Here is a 23,848-nt window from a genome sequence, read left to right as displayed (position 1 = left end):
GACAGTGGAATGGAGTGTGTGCTGTGCCTGTTACCCGCTCTTTCTCTCCAGGTTCCACAGAGGACCTCTTCTATCGCCACTGCCCTTAACACCAGTGGGGCCGGAGGGTCCCGGCCAGCTCAGGCTGTCCGTGCCAGGTACACAGCACCAGGGTGGGCTCATGTGGCAACCTAGGGGATAAGAGATATAGGGACTTTGCCAGGTTATCTGCATAGGGGTGGGGCAAGCCCCAAACCAGGCACCTCATCCCCTCCCTGTGCCACCACGACCCGCCCCGGCACCCTGTGCTCCCTCCACAGACCTCGCAGTAACTCCGCCTGGCAAATCTATCTGCAGAGGCGGGCAGAGCGGGGCACCCCCAAGCCTCCCGGGCCCCCAGCTCAGCCCCCTGGCCCGCCCAACGCCTCTAGGTAATGGAGTTGCCCCCTGACTTACTCTCACCTCTCACTTCTGCCACCTGCTTCTCTGGTGATGGCTCCCCCTGCAGTGCAGCTTGACACTCAGGATGGGAGCACAGCTCTGATGTGAACTCTGTCCCTTCACAGTAACCCTGACCTCAGGAGGAGTGACCCTGGCTGGGAGCGCTCAGACAGTGTCCTCCCGGCCTCCCACGGCCACCTCCCTCAGGCTGGCTCCTTGGAGCGGAACCGAAACCGTGTGGGAGGTATGTCAGCCAAGTCCCAAGCCTTCTCTGGCCAACACCAAAAGCAGAGTCCGCGTGCCTTTGGTGGCCTAGGACCAGAGCAGCACGGGAACAAGAGGGATGTGGATGGGTTTGGGGCCTGTGGTCAGCCCAGGACCTGGGCCTGGGCCCGGGCCCATTCTGTAGATAATATCTGTGACTTTCTTTTTCCCACCCTGTCATGCTCAGCCTCCACAAAACTGGATAGCTCTCCAGTGCTCTCCCCTGGGAACAAAGCCAAGCCTGAAGACCACCGCTCAAGGCCAGGCCGGCCGGCAGTAAGTGATCTGGGGCAGACTGTGGAGCCTTCACTAATGAGCGTGGGCTAGGGGAGCTGCAGACCTTACATAGCATAGCTCATGTTCCTAACCTTTCTCACCATCTCTCCTGCTTCCTCCTGGCCGCCTCTCTTCCTCTGTGGCCCCTCCCAGAGCTATAAGCGAGCAATTGGCGAGGTTAGTGAGGGGCTGCTGGGAAGCCCTCTGTTCCCTGCCTGCACCTCCGCTGGCAGGCACCCTTCCTCGGTGTTGCTTCTGCCCAAGCCCTACTGCCTCCCTCATCTCCTCTTCTCTGCAGGACTTTGTGTTGCTCAAAGAGCGGACTCTGGATGAGGCCCCTAAGCCTCCCAAGAAGGCCATGGACTACTCCTCATCCAGTGAGGAGGTGGAGAGCAGTGAAGAGGAGGAGGAGGAAGGCGATGGGGAGCCGTCAGAGGGGAGCAGAGACACTCCCGGGGGCCGGTATGGGGTGTCCTAGGGCAGGGCCTCCCCCATCAGGACAAACAGAGGAGAAATTCAGGGAAGGAGGGAACAGAGCAGAGTTAGTAGCTTCTTCCACTACTCTGTCACTGTGGGACCCTGTCAGATGCCCTTCTGTCTCTTTGTCAGCCTGAGACCCTGTCAGACGCCCCTCTGTCTCTCTATCAGCCTGGGACCCTGTCAGATGCCCCTGTCAGCCTGGCTGAGGGCCACCCAGAAAGAACCTGAGTCAGTGAGGGCTTTGGAGGAGGCTAAAAGCCAAGTCTCTGGCTGTCACCTGCTTCCTGTGGCATTGTATGGCAGGCAGGACCTGGAAGGCCCCACCTTCATCTTTCCCACAGCAGTGATGGTGATACAGACAGCGTCAGCACCATGGTGGTTCATGATGTTGAGGAAATATCCGGGACCCAGCCCTCATACGGCGGCGGCACCATGGTGGTCCAGCGTGTGAGTGGGTCTCCTTCCCCTTCTTGCCTTTTCCTGCCACATGCCCTCTGTAGCCCTGCCCTGACCTTTTTTCTATTCTTTAGACTCCTGAAGAGGAACGAAGCCTGCTGCTTGCTGATAGCAATGGCTACACAAACCTGCCTGATGTGGTCCAGCCCAGCCACTCACCTACTGAGAACAGCAAAGGTCAAAGCCCTCCAACAAAGGATGGAGGCAGTGATGTAAGTGTACCGGAGTGGGTGGGTCAGTGACCAAAGGAAGAGCCCTGGGCTTCGCACAAGAGTGGGGTGCTAGGAGCACTGTGTTGGGTGAAGCAAGGTACTGTGACCTTAACAGGAACCTGAGATCTGTCCCGTAAAACGAGGGCCACAGGCCAGAGCCACACATGTATCTTGACTGTTCCCTCTCTCCCCAACAGTACCAGTCTCGTGGGCTGGTAAAGGCCCCAGGAAAGAGCTCATTCACCATGTTTGTGGATCTAGGGATCTACCAGCCTGGAGGCAGTGGGGACACCATCCCTATCACAGGTGAGGACGGGGGCTGTCTGCCTTGAGGCTGGAGAGCAGAGCTGGCCTGGACAGGAGCTCTTAGAGAATGGGGCTTTACAAACGATAGGCATGGGGCTGGGTAGACGGCTCAGTGGATGAAAGTTTCTGCTCTTCTAGAGAGCCCAAGTTTGATTCCCAACATTCACTGAAACAGCTCACAACCTCATCTAACTCCAGGTCCAGGGAACCTTGATGCCCTCTTCTGGCCTCCATGGGTACCAGAACACAGAGACAAGAAAACAAAAATAAAATTCAAAAAATCTTTTAAAAAGTCCAAGCACGGGCCCCTTATTTGAGGCTTAGCCCCTGTCCTGGCACAGGGCTCCTTGGGGGGAGGGGGTTTCTCAGAGTGGCTGAGAGATTGAGGCAGAGGGGGAACTGCTGAGTGGTGGAGACAGGCATTGGCCAGGCCTTGGCCTCTGGCTCAGGCACTCTTAACCTCAGTGCACCTCTGTTCTCGAGTCTCCCCTTCAGAGGATTCTGATGTGCCAAGATGAGATGGAGGGGCATAGGAATAGAAATAATCACTGAGGGCTGCAGCCCACCCTCCCTCCTCTTTGGCAGCCCTAGTGGGTGGAGAAGGTGGTCGCCTTGATCAGCTGCAGTTCGATGTGAGGAAGGGCTCTGTGGTCAACGTCAATCCCACCAACACCCGAGCTCATAGTGAAACTCCTGAAATTCGCAAGTACAAGAAGCGATTCAATTCAGAGATCCTCTGTGCAGCTCTCTGGGGTAAGTCAGAACTGAAAAAGGTGGAAGTGATCTGGGCACAGCCTCCATACTCCTGGTCAGGGTAGAGCTTGGATCTGCCTCTGACCTATCCAAGGATTCCCGTTGCAGGGGTCAACCTCCTAGTGGGCACAGAGAATGGGCTGATGTTGCTGGACCGAAGTGGGCAGGGCAAGGTGTATGGACTTATTGGGCGACGACGCTTCCAGCAAATGGATGTCCTGGAAGGGCTCAACTTGCTCATCACCATCTCAGGTGTGTGTATGGAGTTTGGGGCCAAGGGGCTTAATTACTTGCGTATCTTCATCCTGGGAGGAGAACAACCGCAGTCAGACAGTAGTGTGGGAAGCAGGAACTGGGCCTTTGATAAGAATGAGTGTTTAGGGCTAGTGAGATGGCTCAGCGGTTAAGAGCGCCGACTGCTCTTCCAAAGGTCCGGAGTTCAAATCCCAGCAACCACATGGTGGCTCACAACCATCCATAACGAAATCTGATGCCGTTTTCTGGAGTGTACAGCATATAAATAGATAGATATCTAGATAGATAGATAGATAGATAGATAGATAGATAGATAGATAGATAAATAAATATTAAAAAAAAAAGAATGACTGTTTATGTGCCGGGCATGGAGGCGCATGTCTTTAATCCCAGCACTCGGGAGGCAGAGGCAGGCGGATTTCTGAGTTCGAGGCCAGCCTGGTCTACAGAGTGAGTTCCAGGACAGCCAGGGCTATACAGAGAAACCCTGCCTCAAAAAAACAAACAAAAAAAATGAGTGTTTATGTGTCCACATATGTCTGTCCATCTCACAGGGAAAAGGAACAAACTGCGGGTATATTACCTGTCCTGGCTTCGGAACAAGATTCTACACAATGACCCAGAGGTGGAAAAGAAGCAGGGGTGGACCACCGTGGGGGACATGGAGGGCTGCGGCCACTACCGTGTTGGTGAGGATGCCACAGCACAGTAGCCAGGGAGCAGCAAGGTCTGGGCTAACTACTGAGATCCTCAAGGCTGACAGTGGAAGTCACTGCGTCTCCCCTTTCCTGCCCTCCAGTGAAATATGAACGGATTAAATTCCTGGTCATTGCCCTGAAGAACTCCGTGGAGGTGTATGCCTGGGCCCCCAAACCCTACCACAAATTCATGGCCTTCAAGGTAATCCCAGCCTCAGCCACCAGTATGTTCCCAGGTTGCACTCCTGCACCTGTCTTCCCTGAGCCTTCTCTCCTCCACAGTCCTTTGCTGACCTCCCTCACCGCCCTCTACTGGTGGACCTGACAGTAGAGGAGGGACAGCGGCTCAAGGTCATCTATGGCTCCAGTGCTGGCTTCCATGCTGTGGATGTTGATTCTGGGAACAGCTATGACATCTACATCCCTGTACATGTGAGCTTAGCAGGGCTATGGGGTGAGGGAGACCAACCCATTCTGGACATCAGACATGAGGACCCCACCCAGCCCACCTTCTTCTCCCTAGATCCAGAGCCAGATCACACCCCACGCCATCATCTTCCTCCCCAACACTGATGGCATGGAGATGCTGCTGTGCTATGAAGATGAGGGTGTCTATGTCAACACTTACGGGCGGATCATCAAGGATGTGGTGCTGCAGTGGGGAGAGATGCCCACCTCTGTGGGTAAGTGAAGAGCCACCCCAAGCTGCTTATTCTGATGTGACTAGGACTGAAACCTCCTTACAGCCCTGCCACCATCTTCTCTCTTCAGCCTACATCTGCTCCAACCAGATAATGGGCTGGGGTGAGAAGGCCATAGAGATCCGCTCTGTGGAGACAGGCCACCTAGATGGGGTCTTCATGCACAAGCGAGCCCAGAGGCTCAAGTTCCTGTGTGAGCGGAATGACAAGGTGAGGCAGTATATCTCTGAAAGGAGCCTAGCCCTGCCTCTCCAGACCTTGCTCTGGGCAGGGATCTGGAGGTGTGGAATGGTTCTGCTGTTCTGAGCTGTCAGAGCCACACCCTCCTTCCCCTTGGGTTCTGTTGCCTTTACCCCAGGGACCTGGTAACACTTTTTTGCCTTTCCTTGGGGACGGAGAGAAACAGGTGTCATTCACTTCTTTCTCTCTCCCAGTGTCAACCTCGTCTCTCTTCCCAGCACACCCCTCCCCCCCCCACCTCCCCACACCCCTCCCCACACACCCCCAACCCCCCTCCACACACACACACTTAGCCCTTGGTGATGTCTTTTCTACTTTATCCAGGTGTTTTTTGCCTCTGTCCGCTCTGGAGGAAGCAGCCAAGTTTACTTTATGACTCTGAACCGTAACTGCATCATGAACTGGTGACAAGGCCCCTGGGCTGGGGCTCCCCACATGGACCCAGCTCTCTTCCCATAACCAGACTACCCAGGCCGCCCCTGCCCTCCCACCCCCTTGGGCTTTTGCTTTTACTGGTTTGATTCACTGGAGCCTGCTGGGAACGTGACCTCATATCCCTGAAGCTTTCGTGATCACGTGACCATCCTTTCTCCCAACATTCTCAAAACTGTGCCTTTCCCCAACTTGTAGGGAATGACACAGCTTCCTTCCCCTTACCAGGAATTGAGTGGGACTTGCTCCTCCCCTTTTCTCCACAGAAGAGGAGAGTGCTTGGGGCTTGGACCCCTTACCCCATTGCTGCTGAATGAGCAGGGCCCTGACCCCTTTATTTGCACGCCAGGGGAGCCGGCTCCCCCCTTGAATGTACCAGACTCTGGGGGGGGGGGGTGTTCACTGGGCCCTGGGTTCTGGAGGGGGGGCGGTCACCAGCCACTCCAGGGGCAGGGACCATTCCTCATTTTCTGAAAGCACTTTAATGATTCCCCCCCCCAAACCCCAGGGAATGGAGGAGGGACCCCATAGCCAAAACATTCCCCCTTTCCTCCCCACTCCCACCCCTTCCCTAGAAGGAGAGAGCTCAGAGCTCCCAGCCTTCATTCTCCCTTGCTTGCATCTGTATATAGTGTGAGCAGCAAGTAGCCCTTCTCCCTCCTGTATCCTTTCTCAATGTAGTGGCCTTGGATATATCCCCTTTGTTAATAAAGACAATTCAACCAGCTTCCACCATTTTGAGATCCTACCATTGTTCTCTCTCAATCCTGGAGAGATTTGAGAGTTGAGAATGCAGAGGGTAGAGGAAAGGCATTAGGCTCTGTGAAGTTACTGTGATAATAGAGATGAAGTGAGGTGGATGAATAGGCCAGGGATCAGTCCTGACACTGTAGGACCCTTTGAGAATAGTTTTTACCAGCCCCAGCAGGGCCAGGCCAAACTTCTGGCTTCAGTGTTTCTATATCTGGGTCTTGTAAAAGACTCATTGGCTATCAACTAGATAAATATTCTTTAGGTTAGAAGGAGCCAAGAGCAAAATTGAACCAATTGCCTCCAAGTACCTGACCAAACCACCCACCCATCTTCTACTTCCCTGAGGAGTCGGACCCACCCACACGACCACACAACCCCTCCTGCAAGTTCACAAACCAGATTTATTGTCAGCAGCCTGTTTTCAAAATCTCTTTCTTGGGGGGTGGGGGAGAGGTGGGTGCCAGTGCAGGCTCATGGTTGGATGCACGGTGGGTAAGGGAGATCAGGAACTTGGTTGAAGTAACCCCCAAGGAAGATGAGAGTAGAACCGACGCTGAAGAGCACCAAAGCTGCCCAAAAACAGACGTTGTCCAGTGCCTTCCCCATACGCACCCAATCGGACAGTTCCTGTGAGAGAGTTTAGCGAGGGAGGAGCCTGGAGGGCGGGGCATCTAGCACTGCTCCGCCTCAACCTCCCAACCCACCTCTCCAGTGGCTTCCTGGTCTCTTGTGCTCTCAGCCACAAAGTTCACAGCATCCACACAGCAGCGGATCTCGGGGGCTGCAGCACCCAGGTTCTGGCAGAGGGCTGCTGCTAAGGCAACAGCAAGCGCTAGGTCATTAAAAGAGCGTCCCTAACGGCGAGTGTATGCCTTTGACCCAAGAGCAGTGCTCACCGGTCCAAGTTCCGTGCCTATGCCTTTGACCCTCAAACACCAGTTCGCTCCGCGGCTTTTTCAAGATGAGCTCCTCCGCTCTGAGCAGAATGCCCACAGACGAGGCACGCCTCGCTGGTGAGGTAGTTCGGGGGTCCTCTGGGGGTGGGCTCGAGCCCAGGAGACGCGGCAGCAGCTCTAATAAAATCTGCAGCCGGGGCAGAGAGAGGTTCCAAGCCCGCTTCCCACCCCCGGGCAGTACTTTCTCCAACCAGCGCTTACCTGGCGCAGCCGAGGGGATGTAGCATGAGTCGTTGGCGTCCGCAAAGATACGTTGAGCACGATGACGCAATTCATGACAATGAGCGTGGCAACCACCATGACGAAAATAAGATACCTGATATACAGAAGCCTGATGTCACGGCACCCCACAAACAGAAGGCACTAGCTGCCCTCTACCTCACAAATACCACCTCCTCTGAACGCTGGTGGCGTTACTTCTTGATCCTCCTCAACGATGCCAGAATTGTCCCGGCCCTTCTGCATATACCATCTGTTGCGGACATGAAGGGGATTCCCAGCAATTTGGACACCCTGCTGTGGGTCTACCACTTCCACAGCTCCACCGAGGTGAGGGTATTAGAATGGCCCACCCAAAGGCAGAAGCTGAAGAGGTCCCCAGCTCTTCCTGCTATGACCCTTTCCATGTGACCACTCCACTCACTACCCTTGCTCCTCCAGGTGGCCTTACAGCCTCCACTTCTATCTTCCCTGGAACTTGCTGTGGCCGCAGCTCACGAATATCTGGTGCAAAGGTTCAGAGAGCTTAAGTCCCAGGACCCCCTAGAATCCGACAAGTCGCCCACCCAGAAGGCCACCCTAGGACTGGTGCTAAGAGAAGCTGCAGCCAGCATCTTGAGCTTTGGAGCCACCTTGTTAGAGGTGCTGCTCTGGGAGGCTGAGGGATGGGAATAAAAGGGGGAGAGGGCTAGGCCAACAAAAGCAAGGACCTCTAGCCCATATGCCCCAATGCAGATCTCGGCCCTGTGGCTGCAGCAGGAGGTGCAGCGACTGGACGGCGGCAACGACTGCCCAGGCCCATCCCCAGACACTGGGGATCCTGGTAGGGCGCTGGCCCGTGTAGCCCTGGCCACAGGGCAGGGGATTCGGCAAGCTGGAACAGCAGCTGGCGCAAGTGCCCGGTACCTGATCCAGGGGGCGTGGTTGTACCTGTGTGGACGAGGTTTGCACAGGTCTACCTCATCTCTGCCACAAACCCTACGCCAACTGGGCCTTGGGGTCCCTGGGGATCCGGTGCGTTTGGGATAAAGGGTGCGACATGGGTCAGAGGAGGTGTGATTAAGGAGGTACTGAACTATACTGTCCTCTTGACAGAGATACTCGGGAAACCGCAAGGTGTCGCCCAGCAGCAGTGAGGAGAATGGGGAAACAGATCATCCATCCCTGTCCCAGTCCAACCCTGTGTCCAAATAAAAGTCCAGAACGGGACAACACCAGGTCCCTATGCAAGCCTTCTTTGGCTACATTCTCCATGCACGCCCCTATCTCTGTGGGATCCACTTTGAGATTACCTGCCCAGCAGTGGCACGCTCAGAGAAGTCTCTGGAATTTTCTGGGCAATTAGAAACAAGAAGACAGTCTGGGCTAGCAGGACGTTGATAGAGACCGTGCATTTCTGGCCACCAGCTAGAGGGAGCAAACTGTGAGAGACAAGCTAGGGAGCAAGCCCAGCCTGGGGTTCAGGAGTCAGGGTCACCCCTTACCCTGTGCAGGCAGGAAGTAAGCAAGCAGCACCAAGCCAGAAATGAGCACACAAGGCACAATGATGTTAATGACGTAAAAAAGCGGCTTCCGGCGGATGATGAGCGTATAGATGATGTCAGTTTCTCCAGGGCCTTCTGTGGAACCTCCCTCATAGCGGCGAATCACACCTGGGCAGTAGTCGATGGCCCATTCTCCATTCTCTGCAGGACATAGGGCACAGTCAGCCCGCACACCTGCAACTCCAGGCCAAGAGGGCCGCTTGAAACCTGGGCTGTCAGCACGGGGGCAGAATGGTAGAGAGGGGCATTTCTGGTGGGGGTGTGGAAACAGCACATCTAGACTGACTTCAAGAAGCTCAGCTTCTGGTTGTGTGGTTCAGGTCAAGCCCTACCCTGAACGTCCCCCCTTGAACCTTATCTGGGAGAAGATTTTTTGGAAAGGGGGTATATCCCTTCACCGGTAAAAGCTGCCGTGTCGATGTCAATCTTGTTGATGGTATTGCCGTCATCATCCACGGCAAAGATGAACTCCACCTCCTCAGCATTGTAGGTTTGGGAGCTGTGAAACAGGGCCAGTCTTTACCCCAGAAGCTGGCAGCCATCTTAGTTCCACCCTGGAAGCTTGGATCTGGCAGGGTAATATGGTTCTCTTCTTTTGCCCACATTCCCCAGTGCGTTCCCAATCCTGCTTCCTTTTCTGTTCTGTTTTGGATTGCTGATGGGCTCACCGTGCTATCCAAGGGATTCCTGGACTCAAGTAATTTTTATGCCTCAGACTCCTCCTGGGGAATAGCTGCGACTATGCGCTAAAACTACAAGATGGCAGCAAGAAACCTGTGCCCACCCCTACTGCAAACCTAATCCAGCTTCCCACCCCTTCACTCCAGTGCCTCACTCCAACTCCTTCCCAAAGTCCCTCTAAAGAAGACCCCACCTATCCCTCCATAGCAGGCCCTGTCCCCTGCTCTAGGCCCTTCTCAATATCATGATTGAAGTGATTCTTCCTACCGAAAAATGAGAGAGCAGTTCTGCCAGTCAAAGGGGAAATAGGTGACCTCCACTGCGCAGGTGCTGCGGTAGATGGCTGGGGGCAACCAGCTCACATAGCCTCCCTCATAGACTAGAACATTGCTGTCGTAGGCCACTCCAAACTGCCCATCAATACTGTGGAAACCAAGCTTTTCACATGTCTGAACCTCCTTCACCAACCAAATCCCCCAAAGCCAGTTCCCTTTGCAGCCTGCCCTCTTGGGTGATCCTCACTTGTTTTCTAGAACAATCTCTGGCAGCCATACATGTTCTGAAGGAACCCGAAGGATTCCTACACCTGCAAAATCGTCCTTGCTGTAGTTGAGCCGATAGTCGTGCCAGTCCTAAGAGGTGGGGACGAGAGAATGTGTGCTCTCCGTCTCCCACCTGGCATAAGAGAAGGGGCTTGGCTGGGGACCCTCCCACTGCTCCCCAGGTCAGACTCACAATGCCAATCCAGACACTGGTGGTCAGAGTTTCTTCTTTCTCGTTCTACAACAGAAAGAAGCCTGCTGAGGCCAGGAGTTAGGGGGTAGAAGTGAGGGTATAGGATTAGACTTGGGGGAAGGTCTTACCAGTGAGATGAGGTTGGTTAGGGTGACCTTGAGGGTGATGGTGACAGTGTCCTCAGGTCTCCTAACTGGCCGGCATTCTGGGTCATAATTGTCGAAGAGATGGTGATACAGGCTAAGCTCTTCATTCTTTCCCTGGCTTCTGCCTATGATTCAAAAAGAAAGGGTCATTGTACACAAAGCAGCAGCCCGGAAGGCTTCTCTGCCCCTCCCCCCCCCAGGCCAGTGCACCCCTCCTGTGTTTATATTTCTAGATTTTTCCTAAACCAACAATACTGCATCTGGGGACCAAGTACTGTCTCAGTCTCCACCCTGGTCTCAGTCCTTTTCCCACTTCATGTTGACATACGGATTCACCTGGCTCCCCTGACCCCTGTCCCTACCAAAGAGTGTCAGGAGAAGCAGGGCACCAAGCAGAGCCCCTGCCATCCTGATGTCTGGTTCTCAAGTTATTCTGAGCTTTGACAAGCTTGAGGGAACAGGCCAAGGTGCCTGTGTGAAGGGGAGGAGGGTGTTAGTTCCGGGCTAGGTTTGGGGACTGTCACCTAATCCTCTGCCCCTGCTGTGGGGGTGGGGGAGGCAGCTGCCCCATCCCGTGTCCCTTGCCCCACCCCATCCCAGCATCCTTTGCCTGGGTTTCAGCCAGTTCTGTAATCCACAAGGCCTATCATCTCAGGAGAGAAGCAGGCCTCTAACAACACTTGAAACCACAAGCCATTAGGCTGTAGACCCCATTCTCAACACATATTGCTATCTTCTGTACAGCTGCCCTGTATTGGTTATTCTAATGGATGCATCCAAGGGAGTAACATCCCGCACCTCCCATATTACCCCTGGCTTAGACACTTTTCTATTGCCATCCTAAGACCCCATATCCAAGGCAACATATAAAGAAAACATTTGAAGGTCGTGGTTGCTGAGGGTGAGATTCCAGAATCATCACGGTGGGGAGCACAGTAGCAGGCATGGTGCTGGAGCAAAAGCTGAGAGCCCACATCTTCAGATGACAGCCATGAAGTAGAGAACTGGCAATAGTCTTTTGAAACCTTAAAGGCCAACCCCAATGTCACACCTCCTCCAATAAGGCCACATTTAATCCTTCCCATACAGTTCCACCAACTAAGGACCAAGCATTCAAACATGAGCCTTGGTCCTTTGTGTGTGTGTGTGTGTGTGTGTGTGTGTCAGGGGGTATTCTCATTCAAACCACCACAACATCCCTGTGCAGTACATGCTATCATACCCTGACAGGGACCAATTCACACTATTACAGTTACACAAAAAGTCTCCATAAAGACCTAGCAATAAGACAGGTCATTGTACAGAATTAGTCTGCAGTGACAAGCTTGATCTGGCAAAGCCTACGTTCAGTACTGGGCCCAGAACCTTCACCATGACCCCGGGATAAGCCCACCTTGATCTCCTTTCTTTGAGCAGGACACCTGCTATCCCTCCCCTTTTCTTGCTGCCACATTATGGTGGTCATCAATGAGACTGTCTTTTCAACTGCTGTCCAAAACACACTGGTCTTGAGTATGACCCAGGCTGGTGCTGATGTTTTGAGCTTTCTGCCTCAGCTACCTGAGTGCTGGTATGACAGTCATAAGCCACTGGGCCTGGTTTTCATTGTTTCATTTATTTTTTAAGGTAGGTTTTGTAGAGCTCAGACCGGTCTCGTAGAGCTCAGACTGGCTTTGAACTCCTGATGTTCCAGGCTGTCTGGGGTCTAGGCCTGCAGGCGTGAGCTCTGTTGAGGCATTGCTTTTTAAAAAGCTTGCTAGGTCTTCCTCACTGGCTAAGAAGTAGAGGAATGTTGGCTTTTAAGGGAGGGGGATTCTTGAAACAGGGTCTCGTTATGTAGACCAGTCTAGGCTAGAACTATATAAGCCAACTCCACAGTCCTCCTGCCTCATCTTCCTAAGTGCTGAGACTCTAGACATTTGGACCATGCCCAGCTGGAAGCCCTTTATGCGTTACACCTTACGCATCACCTCAATCCAGGAAAATAATCACATCTGTCCTGAATGCGTGAAAAGAATCTGCAGTGGAGGGTCATTCACACAGGTGTGTTGGCTCGCTCATGCCTCTGTGATCATTTTACATTTCACAGAAAAGTTATGTTCAGCATTTCCTCATTTCTTTCCCTACCTGTCAAAGTCTCTCAATCCTCTGAGACCAGCATGGCCCTGGGCCCTTGTCTGTTTGTCACACTCATTTGAAGCCTGTTTCTCCTGCTACCTACTAATTTCTCATTTTCCACTGCAGACCCCAGAAAGGATTTATAGAAGTGAACTCACCACCTTGAACACCATGCTGAGCGCCGCTTAATCTAGTCACTGAGTTAGGGGACTGTGCTAAATGCAGACATTTGTTCAAACATTAGTGGGCACTTACAGCCCAGACACTATGATTATACAGGTTAGTAGTTGCTTGTGGGTGCTAGAGCTATGGCTCAGTGGTTTAGAGCCGCTATACTTCCGAAGGTCCTGAGTTCAAACCCCAGCAACCACATGGTGGCTCACAACCATCCGTAATGAGATCTGATGCCCTCTTCTGGAGTGTCTGAAGACAGCTACAGTGTACTTACATATAATAAATAAATAAATAAATAAATAAATAAAATCTTTTAAAAAAAAGTTGCTTCCGCTGAGTGGTGGTGGTAACAGCAAGTACCTTTAATCCCAGCACTCGGGAGGTAGAGGCAGAAGGATCTCTGTGAGTCTGAGACCATCCTGGTCTACAGAACAAAGTCCAGAACAGTCAGGGCTCCACAGAGAAACCCTGACTTGGAAAAAAAACAAAGCAGAAAAGAAAAAAAGAGGAGGGACCTCACTTGATCCACTGGCGAGCTTGCCAAGCTCCAAACCCATGGTCACAGGGACAGCCTTAGTAAAACTCAAACCAAAAAGACACAAATGGGGCCCAGTGTATATAACGTATATGTGTAAACGGTGGACTCAGGGTAAAGGTGCTGCCTGCAAACCTGATGACTTGAGTTTGATACCCTGGACCCACATGAAGAAAGGAGCAAGTGGACCAACTCCTACAGTTGTCCTCTGACCCTCACGCTCCTGTACAGACACTCATTCCTGACCAAGTCCATTCCTGAGCATGAACAGAGCATGAAGGGTAACTGGGATAACCTGGGGTCTCTCCAAGTCTCCTAACCAGCTGTAGGTGTCGGGAACATGCCTGTGAGCCAGTCTTGGTTTTGTATTTGTATATTAAAAATTCCAGTTTCTCTGGAGGCTGACTTCCAAGCTAGCCACAAAGATCTCAGCTCAGCAGGAAGCCACTCCCTCCTCCGACTCCTTTTGGCTGGCCGCTCTGAACAGCTGCGGCTGGCCCTGCCAGACTTCTGATCACCCAGGACCTTCTCAAGGTGCCATCCCCAGCTAGTCACAGGAGAGCTCCCTCTGTGGATAGGACAAATAGCAGTCTCTCTTTCCCAGCAGGGGAAGTGGGTTAGCAGAGCCAGGCCAGGGAGTACCCAGTAGACACTAACCAGCAGTGCTTCCCTGCTGGTTGGCTGTGTCCAAGGTGTTTAGTAGAGTCTGGCATGCTGCAGATACTTGATTGTTATCTACTGGACAAAGAGACTAAATGAACTGCTGGCATCTTTTTACTGAGAACTATTCTCTCCAACCACAGGTCCAGAGATATGATTGTGTGATTATCAGAAGGAAATGACACTCACAGGCTTAAAGATTTGCATACTTAGTCTCAGGCTGGTGACCTATTAGGAAGAAGGTGTGGCCTTGCTGGAGGAGGTGTGGCCATCACTGCAGACTTTGAAGTTTCAAAAGCTTGCCAGGCTCATGCGCTCTCTGGTCCGTTCCTCCCTCTCTATGCCCCTCCCCCACCCCCCCCTCCCTCTCTTGCCTGTTGCCAGTGGATCAGGCTATAAAGCTCTCAGCCATTGCTCCAGTGCCACATACACCTGTCTGCTTCTCACCACGATGATCACAGAGCCCGGCAGTGGAGGTGCACACCTTTAATCCCAGCATACAGGAGGCAGAGGCAGGAGGATCTTTGTGAGTTTGAGGCCAGCCTGGTCTATAAAGAAAGTTCCAGGACAGTCAGAGCTAAACACAGAAAGAAATCCTGTCTTAAAAAACCAAAAAAGTATTATTTTAAAAAATAATACCAGAGAACTCGTGATACAGTTTTGAGAAAAGATCTTTCAACAATAAAAATAGACAAGTGCCAAGTGTGGCTAAAGCCCACCTTGAATCCCAGCATTGAGACTGAGGAGATTCAAAAGCAGCCTGGGCTACAAAGCAACACTTAATGTCCAAAAAGGAGACGAGAAAGCAAGAGAGGAGCACTCCGAAGTCCCTTTGGGAATCTGGATACAAGCAAGGAGTTACCAGGCCAGAGCACAAGGGTTTTCCACTTTCTATAACTCCAGTCCCAGGAGATCCAGCACCCTCTTCTGGCCTCTCAGAGCCAGGCATGCACACAGTGCACAGATCTACACACAGGTATTGTGGGGCATTGGACTATACACAGACAGTCTGATCTCCAGTCGAGCTGGAACCCCGGGACCTGGTAGTATAATTCACCTACATGGGACGGAAGGAGTTCTCTCTCTCATGTCTCCTGGAACTCTGGCTCCTGTCTAAGTTACCAACCCCTCAGCCCCCACAAGAGAAGCATGGTCAGTAGTCATGTAGGCAATGCCCCAAGCTTCTGACCTTCAGGCTAAACTCCTCCCCAGTTACCTAGCAACAGAAAAGATAGCAGCATACTTTAGGAGGGGCTGTTTGGCCCCTCCTTGCTCTCTCGCTCCTCTTGCTCTTCATCTGTCTCTCCCTCTTATTCTAGCCTTTCTTCTTTCTCTCCCTTTCCCCTCTGTCTCCTTTGGCCACAGCTGGTCTCTCTCTCTCTCCTTCCACCTTCTCTCATTTCCCCCTGCCTTTCTACAATAAAGCTCTAAAACCATAGCCTATCTCTGTTCACCTGCACTTACTCTCGCCTGCGTGAAAACCTCTTTCCCTCAGCCCTCTCTCCCATAACCTTTGGGGCTACAGGGTGTTGCCCCAGAGTCCCCTGGTTTCGGGGGCTGCCCCTTGTCCACTCCCCGTCAAGTGGGGTCAGTGGCTTAGATGCCCACACGGGGCTGAGTGAAAAGCGTCTGGCAGCCCTCCTGCATCCTCCTGCCCAGAGCATGGCCGGGTGTGGGCTATCCTCCCTCCCCTCCTTTCCCTGCCCCCTTTTAGTTCCCACAAGGTATAACAAATACAACAAAAAGTTTACAAAGAAAAAGGTCCCCAGGTCTTCCCCAGTACAAGAAAGTCTGGTCACCTTGGGTGAAGGATATTTCAGAAACAATTTCTCACCTCAGGTTAAAGGCCAAACACAAGATGATGTAATGTGAAGGGATGCCTCATGTCAATCAACAGCACCTGGACAGCGCATCCATGGGGAAAGCCAGGCACCATGGCTTGGGTTCAGAGAATGAAGTGATGAACCTACATGTGGAACCTGAAAGGCAGGAGGGAAGGGCTCAGAGTTAGGAAAACTTCTAAGAAATTCTAGCCAGCACGCTAGAATCCCAGCACTTGAGAGATGTAGGCAGGAGGATCAGGAGTTGAAGGCCAACTGTGGCTACATCAGACCCTGTCTCAGTTGAACAAACCAAGTAACCAACCGTAGTCCCCAAAGCAGTTTGAGGTAGGACTCAAATAAATAGGCAGATGGTGCTAACAATTGATGCTATGGCCTCAATGTGCTTTAATATGCTCACTATCAATACTGAATATTTCTGCCACTCATTTGAAAACAGATGATGCCAGGTGAAGTGGCATGGGTCTTTAGTCCTAGCAGAGGCAGGGGCGGGGGCGGGGAGGTGTCTCTGAGTTCTACAGCCTGCTCTCTCTAGCAAGCTCCAAGTCAGCCCGAGCTATGTAGTGAGACCTTGTCTTAAAACAACAACCACTGCTGGGCGTGGTGGCGCACACCTTTAATCCCAGCACTTGGGAGGCAGAGGCAGGTGGATTTCTGAGTTCAAGGCCAGCCTGGTCTACAAAGTGAGTTCCAGGGCTACACAGAGAAACCCTGTCTCGAAAAACAAACAAACAAACAAACAAACAAACAACCCAACCACCACTAAAAGAAAAAACAAACAACAAAAAACAGTAAACTAGACAGCCACTTTGGAAAGCTGGCAGCTTCCTACAGTGTTTTTTTATTTATAATTTATTTATTTTAACCTTTTAAAAATTAATATTTATTACATCCCAAATGCTACCCCTTTCCTGGACCCCCCTCACAGAGTCTCTCCCTGCATCTCTCTCCCCTTCTCCTATGAGAGGGTGCCCCCCTCCCAGGTAGCCCCCCACTCTGACATGGTACCTCTGTTGGTGAATGGATACTACAGTCAGGCTACAGCTTTAAGGACAGCCTCCACTCCAGTTGTTGGGGGCCCACATAGAGACTGAGCTACACATCTGCTACATACGTGCTGAGGGCCTCGTCCCAGCTTGTGTGTGTGCTTTGGTTGGTGGCTCAGTCTCTCAGAACTCTGCGAGTTCCCAGGGCTCCTGGTTAGTAGACCCTGTTGATCTTCCTATTGGGCTGCCATCCCCTTCATCCCCTTCAGTTCCTTCAATCCTTCCCCCAGCTCTTCCATAAAAGTCCCCGACCTCCATCCAATGCTTGGCTCTGTATATCTGCATCTGCTTCAGTCAACTGCTGGGTAGAGCCTCTCAGAGGAGTTATGCTAGGTTCCTGACTGCAAGCCTAGCAGAATATCACTAATAATGTCAGGGATCCCCACTGGGTCCTTCACAATCATCTGTGACTCCAGGGGATCCTATGCCCCCTTCTGGCCTCTGCGGGCACTGCATGCACATGGTGTATAGATATTCAAGAAAACACTAAGGCATAAAATAAATACAATCAAAGAAGAGAAGGAGGAGGAAGAATTATTACAGTGGATTCTATATAAATTAAGTGATTGGTATCTATGTCAATGAGTTACCTTAATATTATAAATATGTCCATTCTCCCTAAGGAAATCTATAAATACTTTTAAAAAGAAACTTGATACTTATTTAAAAATATACATACCAGCATAAAGGTTCATGAAGAGCTTTGCAGTTTTGAAAAGGACCATAGGAGGGACTCAGCCTACCCAATGTTAGAACACCTCACAAAAACAGCAGCAACACTGTACCAGCAGGAGTGCCAGTTCCCGGGTCCAGGAGAACAAGGAGGGGGACACTGTGGACATCAGTGGGAGAGGCCATTATCCACACAAAGAGCAATGGCATCTATGGTGAGAAAGCAAGCAAGTTACTCCCACACTTCACACCAGATAAAAAGCAAACCCAGGTGAATTAGAGAGTACCAAAGAAAACTAGAACTAACTGAAGAGACTATAGGAGTCTTTTGTGATTCGGGGGTGGGAATTTTTTTTTAAAACAATGTACCAAAACCACTGCCATAAAAAAAGAAACATGGGATAGGGTGGTGGTGGGGCACTCCTTTAAACTCAAAGCTCCGGAGGCAGAGGCAGGGCAGAGGGGCAGGGGGGCACAGAGGGGCGCAGAGGGGCGCAGAGGGGGGCAGAGAGAGAGGGGCAGAGAGAGAGAGGGGCACAGAGAGAGAGGGGCAGAGAGAGAGGGGCAGAGAGAGAGGGGCAGAGAGAGAGAGGGGCAGAGAGGGGCAGAGGGGCAGAGGCAGCCAGGGTTACAAAAAGAAATCCTGTCGTGTGTGTGTGTGTGTGTGTGTGTGTGTGTGTGTGTGTCTCAGTCCTCAAGATGGGATGCGTCAGTGTTCCCAATCCAGTGCTGGAAAGTTGAAAGCTCTTTGAGAGCTGCTGGTCCCTTTTCCACTATGAAGGCTTGGAATGGTGACTCTGCTATCAAGGAAGGGAGCAGCAGAAGCAGAGACAGGAATCAGGGGCAGGAAGGCCAATCAAGCCCTAGGAGTGAATGTCCTCCTGAATACCCTCTGCATCTGGACTGCTGCCTGAAGGTCCTGTTCACAGCGGGGCAGGTCTTCCACTCTAGTCAAGGCAGTCAGGACAGAGCTTCAGGTGAAGCTTTCTACTCGGGTGATTCTCATTTGTGGCAAGCTGACATTGAAACCAATCATAATACCTGTAATCCAATTCAGGAGACTGGTGTAGGAAGATCCAGCCCTAGGACCTTGAGACTAGTGTGTTCAAGGTCAGCCTAGAGGCAAGAGTGAGACTGTCTTACAAAACAAATAAGGCCATAGATGGGTCAGACAGGCATTCGATGCACAAGCCTGAAGACCAGAGTTGGACCTTTGGAACCAGTAGAGCAACAGAAAGGAGAGACTCAGCAAGGTGAGAGATGAAAAGCAACTCCCAGGGTTATCCTCTGACTCCACACACGCAGTGTGGCATGCAGATACCTACACACACACACACACACACACACACACTCAACAAATTAACTTTAAAACAACAAGCCCGGGGCTGGTGAGATGGCTCAGTGGGTAAGAGCACCCGACTGCTCTTCCGAAGGTCCAGAGTTCAAATCCCAGCAACCACATGGTGGCTCACAACCATCTGCAACGAGATCTGGCGCCCTCTTCTGGAGTGTCTGAAGACAGCTGCAGTGTACTTACATATAATAAATAAAATAAATCTTAAAAAAAAAAAAACAAAAAAAAAAAACAAGCCCTTCAAATGGCGATAGTGTGAGGACAAGATGTAGCTACGAGTGTCTCCCAGTTTCAGTGGTGGATCCATCAGGATTTGACACCAGAGGATTTAGATTTAATAAGGCTTACAAGATTAGGATTTTAGGGGCTGGTGAGATGGCTCAGTGAGTAAGAGCACCCGACTGCTCTTCCAAAGGTCTGGAGTTCAAATCCCAGCAACCACATGGTGGCTCACAACCATCCGTAACGAGATCTGGCTCCCTCTTCTGGAGTGTCTGAAGACAGCTACAGTGTACTTACATATAATAAATAAATAAATCTTTAAAAAAAAAAAAAAAAGATTAGGATTTTAGTTGCTGTGCCAACAAAACAAAGCAAAACAAAACAAAAAAAACAAAACCCAAAACAACAACAACAAAAACTACAAGCATGGCCATTAATCCCAGCACTCAGGAGGCAGAGACAAGAACACAGGAAGATCTCTGTGAGTTAGAAGTCAGCCTGGTCTATGTAGTGAGTTCTAGGATGGGCAGGGCTATATAGAGGGCTATGTAGTGAGAGAAATGAGAGGGGTTGGGGGACAGAGACAGTGACAGAGTCACAGAGACAGAGAGACAGAAAAACTAAAAGGGAAAAAAAGGAAGAGGGGAGCTGTTTAGAAAAAAATAAAAACATGGGCAGTGGTGGCACATGCCTTTAATCCCAGCACTTGGGAGGCAGAAGCAGGCAGATTTCTGAGTTCAAGGCCAGCCTGGTGTCCAGGACAGCCAGGGCTATACAGAGAAACCCTGTCTCGAAAAAGCAAAAAAAGGGCTGGTGAGATGGCTCAGTGGGTAAGAGCACCCGACTGCTCTTCCAAAGGTCCAGAGTTCAAATCCCAGCAACCACATGGTGGCTAACAACCATCCGTAACGAGATCTGGTGCCCTCTTCTGGAGTGTCTGAAGACAGCTACAGTGTACTTACATATAATAAATAAATCTTAAAAAAAAAAAAAAAAAACTGTGGAATTTGAAGAAAATCTTTGGGCTGTCAAGATGGCTCAGCGGGTAAGACTGCTCTTCCAAAGGTCCTAAGTTCAAATCCCAGCCACCACATGGTGGCTCACAACCATCCATAATGAGACCTAACACTCCCTCTTCTGGAGTGTCTGAAGACAGCCACAGTGTACTTACATATAATAAATAAGTCTTTTAAAAAAATAAAAAGAAAAACAAAGAAGACATTAAAACATGTCTGCTTCTAATGGTGAAGTAGGCCTGGATTTAATAAGGATCTTTAAAGGCCTTTGTGATAACAGGAGGCCCACACAACTTGGAAACCCACAATGATGGCTACAGGGCTCTTAGACCACCAGATGACCCCAGAACTGGAGTCCTCTGGCTTCTCCCAGCAGCTGAACACTGCGGCTTTGCTAATTAGGCCTGCTTTCTTATCTTTAATTAGCTGCATATAAATCTTATTGGGAAATCTTGACTCTGTGAAATCCTTGGGCAGCAAGTCCAAGGATGTTATCTTCTCAGAAGCATTGCTAATCCCAGATGTTTAGTCCATTATCCTAACAGCAGGCATGGTGTTGAAACAGTAGCTGGGACTTATATCCTGGTCCTCAGCCAGAGGGGAGTGGGAGTGGGGGGTGAGGTGGGGTGGGATTTGAGGATTTTTTAAAAAGATTTTATGTGTATGAATGTTTTGCCTGTATGTATGTCAGTGTGCCATGTGCCCATGAAAGTCAGAACTGGAGTTACAGGTGGTTGTGAACCACCATGTGGATGCTGGGAATTGAACATGTATCCTCTGCAAGAGCAGTCGGTGCTCTTAGCTAGAGCCATCCCCTACCCCATAGAGAAAGAAGTTTTAAAATTTCATGTTATGTATGTATGTGCATCATGTACATGCCCTGTGCTCAGAAGGGTCAGAAGAGGGCACTGGCTCCCCTGTAAATGGAGTTACAGACAGTTGTAAGCCACCATGTAGGTGGTAAGAATCAAACTCAGGTCCTTTGCAAGAACAAGTTCTCTTGTGCATTGAGGGCTGCTCCTGTGTGCAAATATTTAAGGCTGACTACTCGGCTTAGAAACCAAACAGAGGCCTCATCCGGGGAGAAAAGCCATTCTCCCTCCCCAGCAGCCAGGGACTGGAGCTTTTCATCTAGGAGCAGGGCCTTGTGAACTTTCCCCATTCACCCAAATCCACTGGTATGGTTAGTATACAGCTTTGTTTATGTCCTCTTCTGACCCCCAGAGGGCACCAGACACGCGCGCGTACATGCAGGCAAACATATATAAAACAAAAATAAATAAACCTTCAAAACAATTCTCTAAATTCAATCCTAGTCCCTGAATTGTAATCTGCACCCCACCCCAAAGTGCACTGTAATAAAATGACACTAGAAGAAACATAAAAAGTCAGATCTAAAGCTGCAAATGTAATAATGCTAGCACCTGAGACTGAGGCAGGAGGATTGTTTTTTGGTTTTGGTTTGGTTTGGTTTGGTTTTGGTTTTTCGAGACAGGGTTTCTCTGTATAGCCCTGGCTGTCCTGGAACTCACTTTGTAGACCAGGCTTGTCTCGAACTCAGAAATGAGGCAGGAGGATCTTGAGTTTGACCCTGCTTCAAAACAAACAAACAAACAAACAGCAGGGGGGAAAACAAAAACAGCAACAACAACCAGAAAAAGCAAGGTGTCCTGGAGCCCGGGCAAGGGCTGTAGGACTTTACACAGTAACTAACCTGGCCCAGATGAGCAAAGTACAGTTCTCCTCCTGGACTTGCCCAGAGCTAAAGCCAAGAGAAGCAGAGAACGCTCTGCTGAGAGGCTGCTCCTGTTGCTCCTGTTTAGAGTCCAGAGAAACCTCAGCTAGATCTCAAGCCTGAGCTTAATCAGTGACTCGGCCGGCCGTGCAAGCCCTGCTGGAGCCACTGCGCTCACACATAGACTGCTCCCGGGACTCGGAATGGATCCCTTCCAGCCCACTTCCCCTGCTGTCCTCCTCTCTTCCTCCTGCCCCTGCTCCTTTGTCTCTTTTAGATAGGGTTTTGATGCTTTGCTCAGGTTAGTTCCCATCTCCTGCTTTCAGTGATCTTTCTGCCCCAGACAGCTGGGGAGTGTGGTGGGAAAGAAGAGGAAGAGGAGAAATAACCCCCGGCACATACACGTAAAACAAAAGCCCTGACTGCTCTAGGCTGCTGAAGGAGACCAAGCATTTGTAACCACGCCTGCTGGTGCTTCTGGAAAATCCAGCACTCTAGAGGCTGAGGAGGGAAGGTCACCTGTAACTCCAGATCCAGGGGACCTGGGGCCTTCTTTTGGCCTCAGGGGGCTCCTGAAGATGTGATTAATATAGGTTCACACATATATGCATAAATAAAAGGAAAAAACAATAAAAGCTAGCTAGCTATGCCTGAGCCTACAGGGGAGCCGGAGAACCAAACCAACAGCAAAGTCCCTCATGGTTTCTCCTTCAAGTTCTTGTTTCAGCTTCTGATGACTCGTCTCAGCGATGAACTGTGACCTGGAAGTATAGCCAAATAAATCTTTTCCCCTCCTAGGTGGCTTTTGGTCAGAGCCAACAGAGATATTTCCTTACAGCAACAGAGGCAGAAAGATTGAGAGCTGTAAGCTATCTGGGCTACATAGTGAAACTCTAAGAAAGGGAAGGAAGAAAGGAGAAAGAGAAAGGAAAGGAAAGAGAGAGAGAAAAAGAGAGCTGGGGAGGGAGAGGATTACAGCATCAAAGATGAAACTATGACAACCCCAAATGGGCTAAGCCCAAGGAACTCCAGTCCAAAACATCATGTAGTCCAGGTTAGCCTAAAGCTCTCACAGTCTTCCTGCCTCAGTCTCCACAGTGGTGGGATTACAGGCCAGGATGACTATGCCTGGCTCCTGACTGAATTTTTCTCCAAGCTAAGATTTTTTTTTTTTTTTTTTTTTTTGGTTTTTTTGAGACAGGGTTTCTCTGTATAGCCCTGGCTGTCCTGGCACTCACTTTGTAGACCAGGCTGGCCTCGAACTCAGAAATCTGCCTGCCTCTGCCTCCCGAGTGCTGGGATTAAAGGCGTGCGCCACAACGCCCAGCTAAGAATGTTTTTTTTTAAATGTATGTGAGTACACTGTAGCTGTCTTCAGACACACCAGATGAGGGGTATGGGTTCCTATTACAGATGGTTGTGAGCCACCATGTGGTTGCTAGAAATTGAACTCAGGACCTCTGGAAGAGCAGTCAGTGCTCCTAATTGCTAAGCCATCTCTCCAGTCCAAGTAAAAATCTTTTTTACAACTCTTTTTTGGATTACTTATTTTTTGTGTATGAGTGTTCTGTCTGCACATTACACATGGGCACACTTGGTGCATGTGGGAGTCAGCAGAGAGTGTCTGATCCTCTGGAACTGAAGATACAGTTGTGAGCCACTGCTCAGTGCTGCCCATGAAGCCAGGTCCTCTGCAAGAGCAACAAGTGCCCTTCACCCTCTCTGGCCCTGCCTCCTCACCTGCTTTTGAGACTTCATGTATGCCAGGCTGGCTCATGTATGCCAGGCTGGCTCATGTATGCCAGGCTGGCTCTAGCCAGGGAGAGTTTTGAATTCCTGGTCTTCCCCTGCCCCCAACTCCCCCAGGCTGGGATTATATATAAGTATACCCCACCACTCCCATTCTGCTCAGAGCTGGGTTCCAACCCAGGGCTCTATGCACACCAGG

The 23,848-nt window shown here is 50.8% G+C and overlaps 2 protein-coding genes, 1 long non-coding RNA gene and 1 other non-coding gene across 13 annotated transcripts in view; 2 read left to right on the top strand and 2 right to left on the bottom strand.

Annotated features, from left to right (window-relative positions):
- Positions 1-6,223, top strand: part of Mink1 (misshapen like kinase 1) — a 53,384-nt gene extending 47,161 nt beyond the window's left edge. For 2 of the 9 annotated variants that reach the window (XM_029484116.2, XM_029484114.2), the window contains 17 exons: positions 52-137; positions 300-410; positions 546-664; positions 872-960; positions 1,114-1,137; positions 1,259-1,422; positions 1,785-1,887; positions 1,971-2,108; positions 2,306-2,414; positions 3,000-3,167; positions 3,276-3,419; positions 3,977-4,111; positions 4,222-4,322; positions 4,403-4,552; positions 4,644-4,803; positions 4,892-5,031; positions 5,386-6,223. In XM_029484116.2, coding sequence (XP_029339976.1) covers positions 52-137; positions 300-410; positions 546-664; positions 872-960; positions 1,114-1,137; positions 1,259-1,422; positions 1,785-1,887; positions 1,971-2,108; positions 2,306-2,414; positions 3,000-3,167; positions 3,276-3,419; positions 3,977-4,111; positions 4,222-4,322; positions 4,403-4,552; positions 4,644-4,803; positions 4,892-5,031; positions 5,386-5,469 — 2,025 coding nt within the window. In that variant the 3' untranslated portion in view covers positions 5,470-6,223. Of the gene's footprint in view, positions 1-51; positions 138-299; positions 411-545; positions 665-871; positions 961-1,113; positions 1,138-1,258; positions 1,423-1,781; positions 1,888-1,970; positions 2,109-2,305; positions 2,415-2,999; positions 3,168-3,275; positions 3,420-3,976; positions 4,112-4,221; positions 4,323-4,402; positions 4,553-4,643; positions 4,804-4,891; positions 5,032-5,385 lie in introns of all 9 variants that reach the window. The other 7 variants (XM_021176951.3, XM_029484113.2, XM_029484118.2 and 4 more) reach the window with 4 other exon arrangements.
- Positions 6,224-7,152: 929 nt separating this feature from the next.
- On the top strand, positions 7,153-8,630 carry CUNH17orf107 (chromosome unknown C17orf107 homolog). 2 transcript variants are annotated; one of them, XM_021175536.3, is made up of 4 exons: positions 7,153-7,751; positions 7,863-8,063; positions 8,157-8,435; positions 8,517-8,630. In XM_021175536.3, exons 1-4 carry the CDS (start codon positions 7,428-7,430, stop codon positions 8,613-8,615), a joined length of 903 nt encoding a protein of 300 aa, XP_021031195.3. In that variant the 5' UTR covers positions 7,153-7,427; the 3' UTR covers positions 8,616-8,630. The 2 variants fall into 2 exon arrangements, with proteins under 2 accessions (XP_021031195.3, XP_021031196.3); XM_021175537.3 differs by having other exon boundaries at positions 8,157-8,364; positions 8,517-8,577.
- Positions 8,631-9,381: 751 nt separating this feature from the next.
- LOC115032337 (uncharacterized) lies at positions 9,382-10,553 on the bottom strand. The gene is made up of 3 exons (XR_015045036.1): positions 10,510-10,553; positions 10,382-10,426; positions 9,382-9,464 (listed from the first exon to the last, which is right to left on the bottom strand). It is a non-coding gene; the product is annotated as an uncharacterized LOC115032337 (transcript).
- An 11-nt stretch (positions 10,554-10,564) lies between these two features.
- LOC147001472 (uncharacterized) lies at positions 10,565-23,020 on the bottom strand. The gene is made up of 4 exons (XR_015045034.1): positions 21,880-23,020; positions 17,581-17,783; positions 15,849-15,993; positions 10,565-10,652 (listed from the first exon to the last, which is right to left on the bottom strand). It is a non-coding gene; the product is annotated as an uncharacterized LOC147001472 (long non-coding RNA).
- Positions 23,021-23,848: the final 828 nt, after the last annotated feature.

This window comes from Mus caroli, unplaced genomic scaffold (genome assembly GCF_978045245.1).
Source record: "Mus caroli unplaced genomic scaffold, Mus_caroli_1 scaffold_13, whole genome shotgun sequence".
Lineage (NCBI taxonomy): Eukaryota > Metazoa > Chordata > Mammalia > Rodentia > Muridae > Mus > Mus caroli.
This window is presented reverse-complemented; position numbering and strand designations above follow the sequence as displayed.

Coding starts and splice junctions, on each gene's coding strand:
- CUNH17orf107 (XM_021175536.3), top strand. CDS start 7,428: ATGAGTCGTTGGCGTCCGCAAAGATACGTTGAGCACGATGACGCAATT. Junction 8,064..8,156: donor TTGGAGCCACCTTGTTAGAG/GTGCTGCTCTGG, acceptor GCCCCAATGCAG/ATCTCGGCCCTGTGGCTGCA. Junction 8,436..8,516: donor TTGGGGTCCCTGGGGATCCG/GTGCGTTTGGGA, acceptor TCCTCTTGACAG/AGATACTCGGGAAACCGCAA.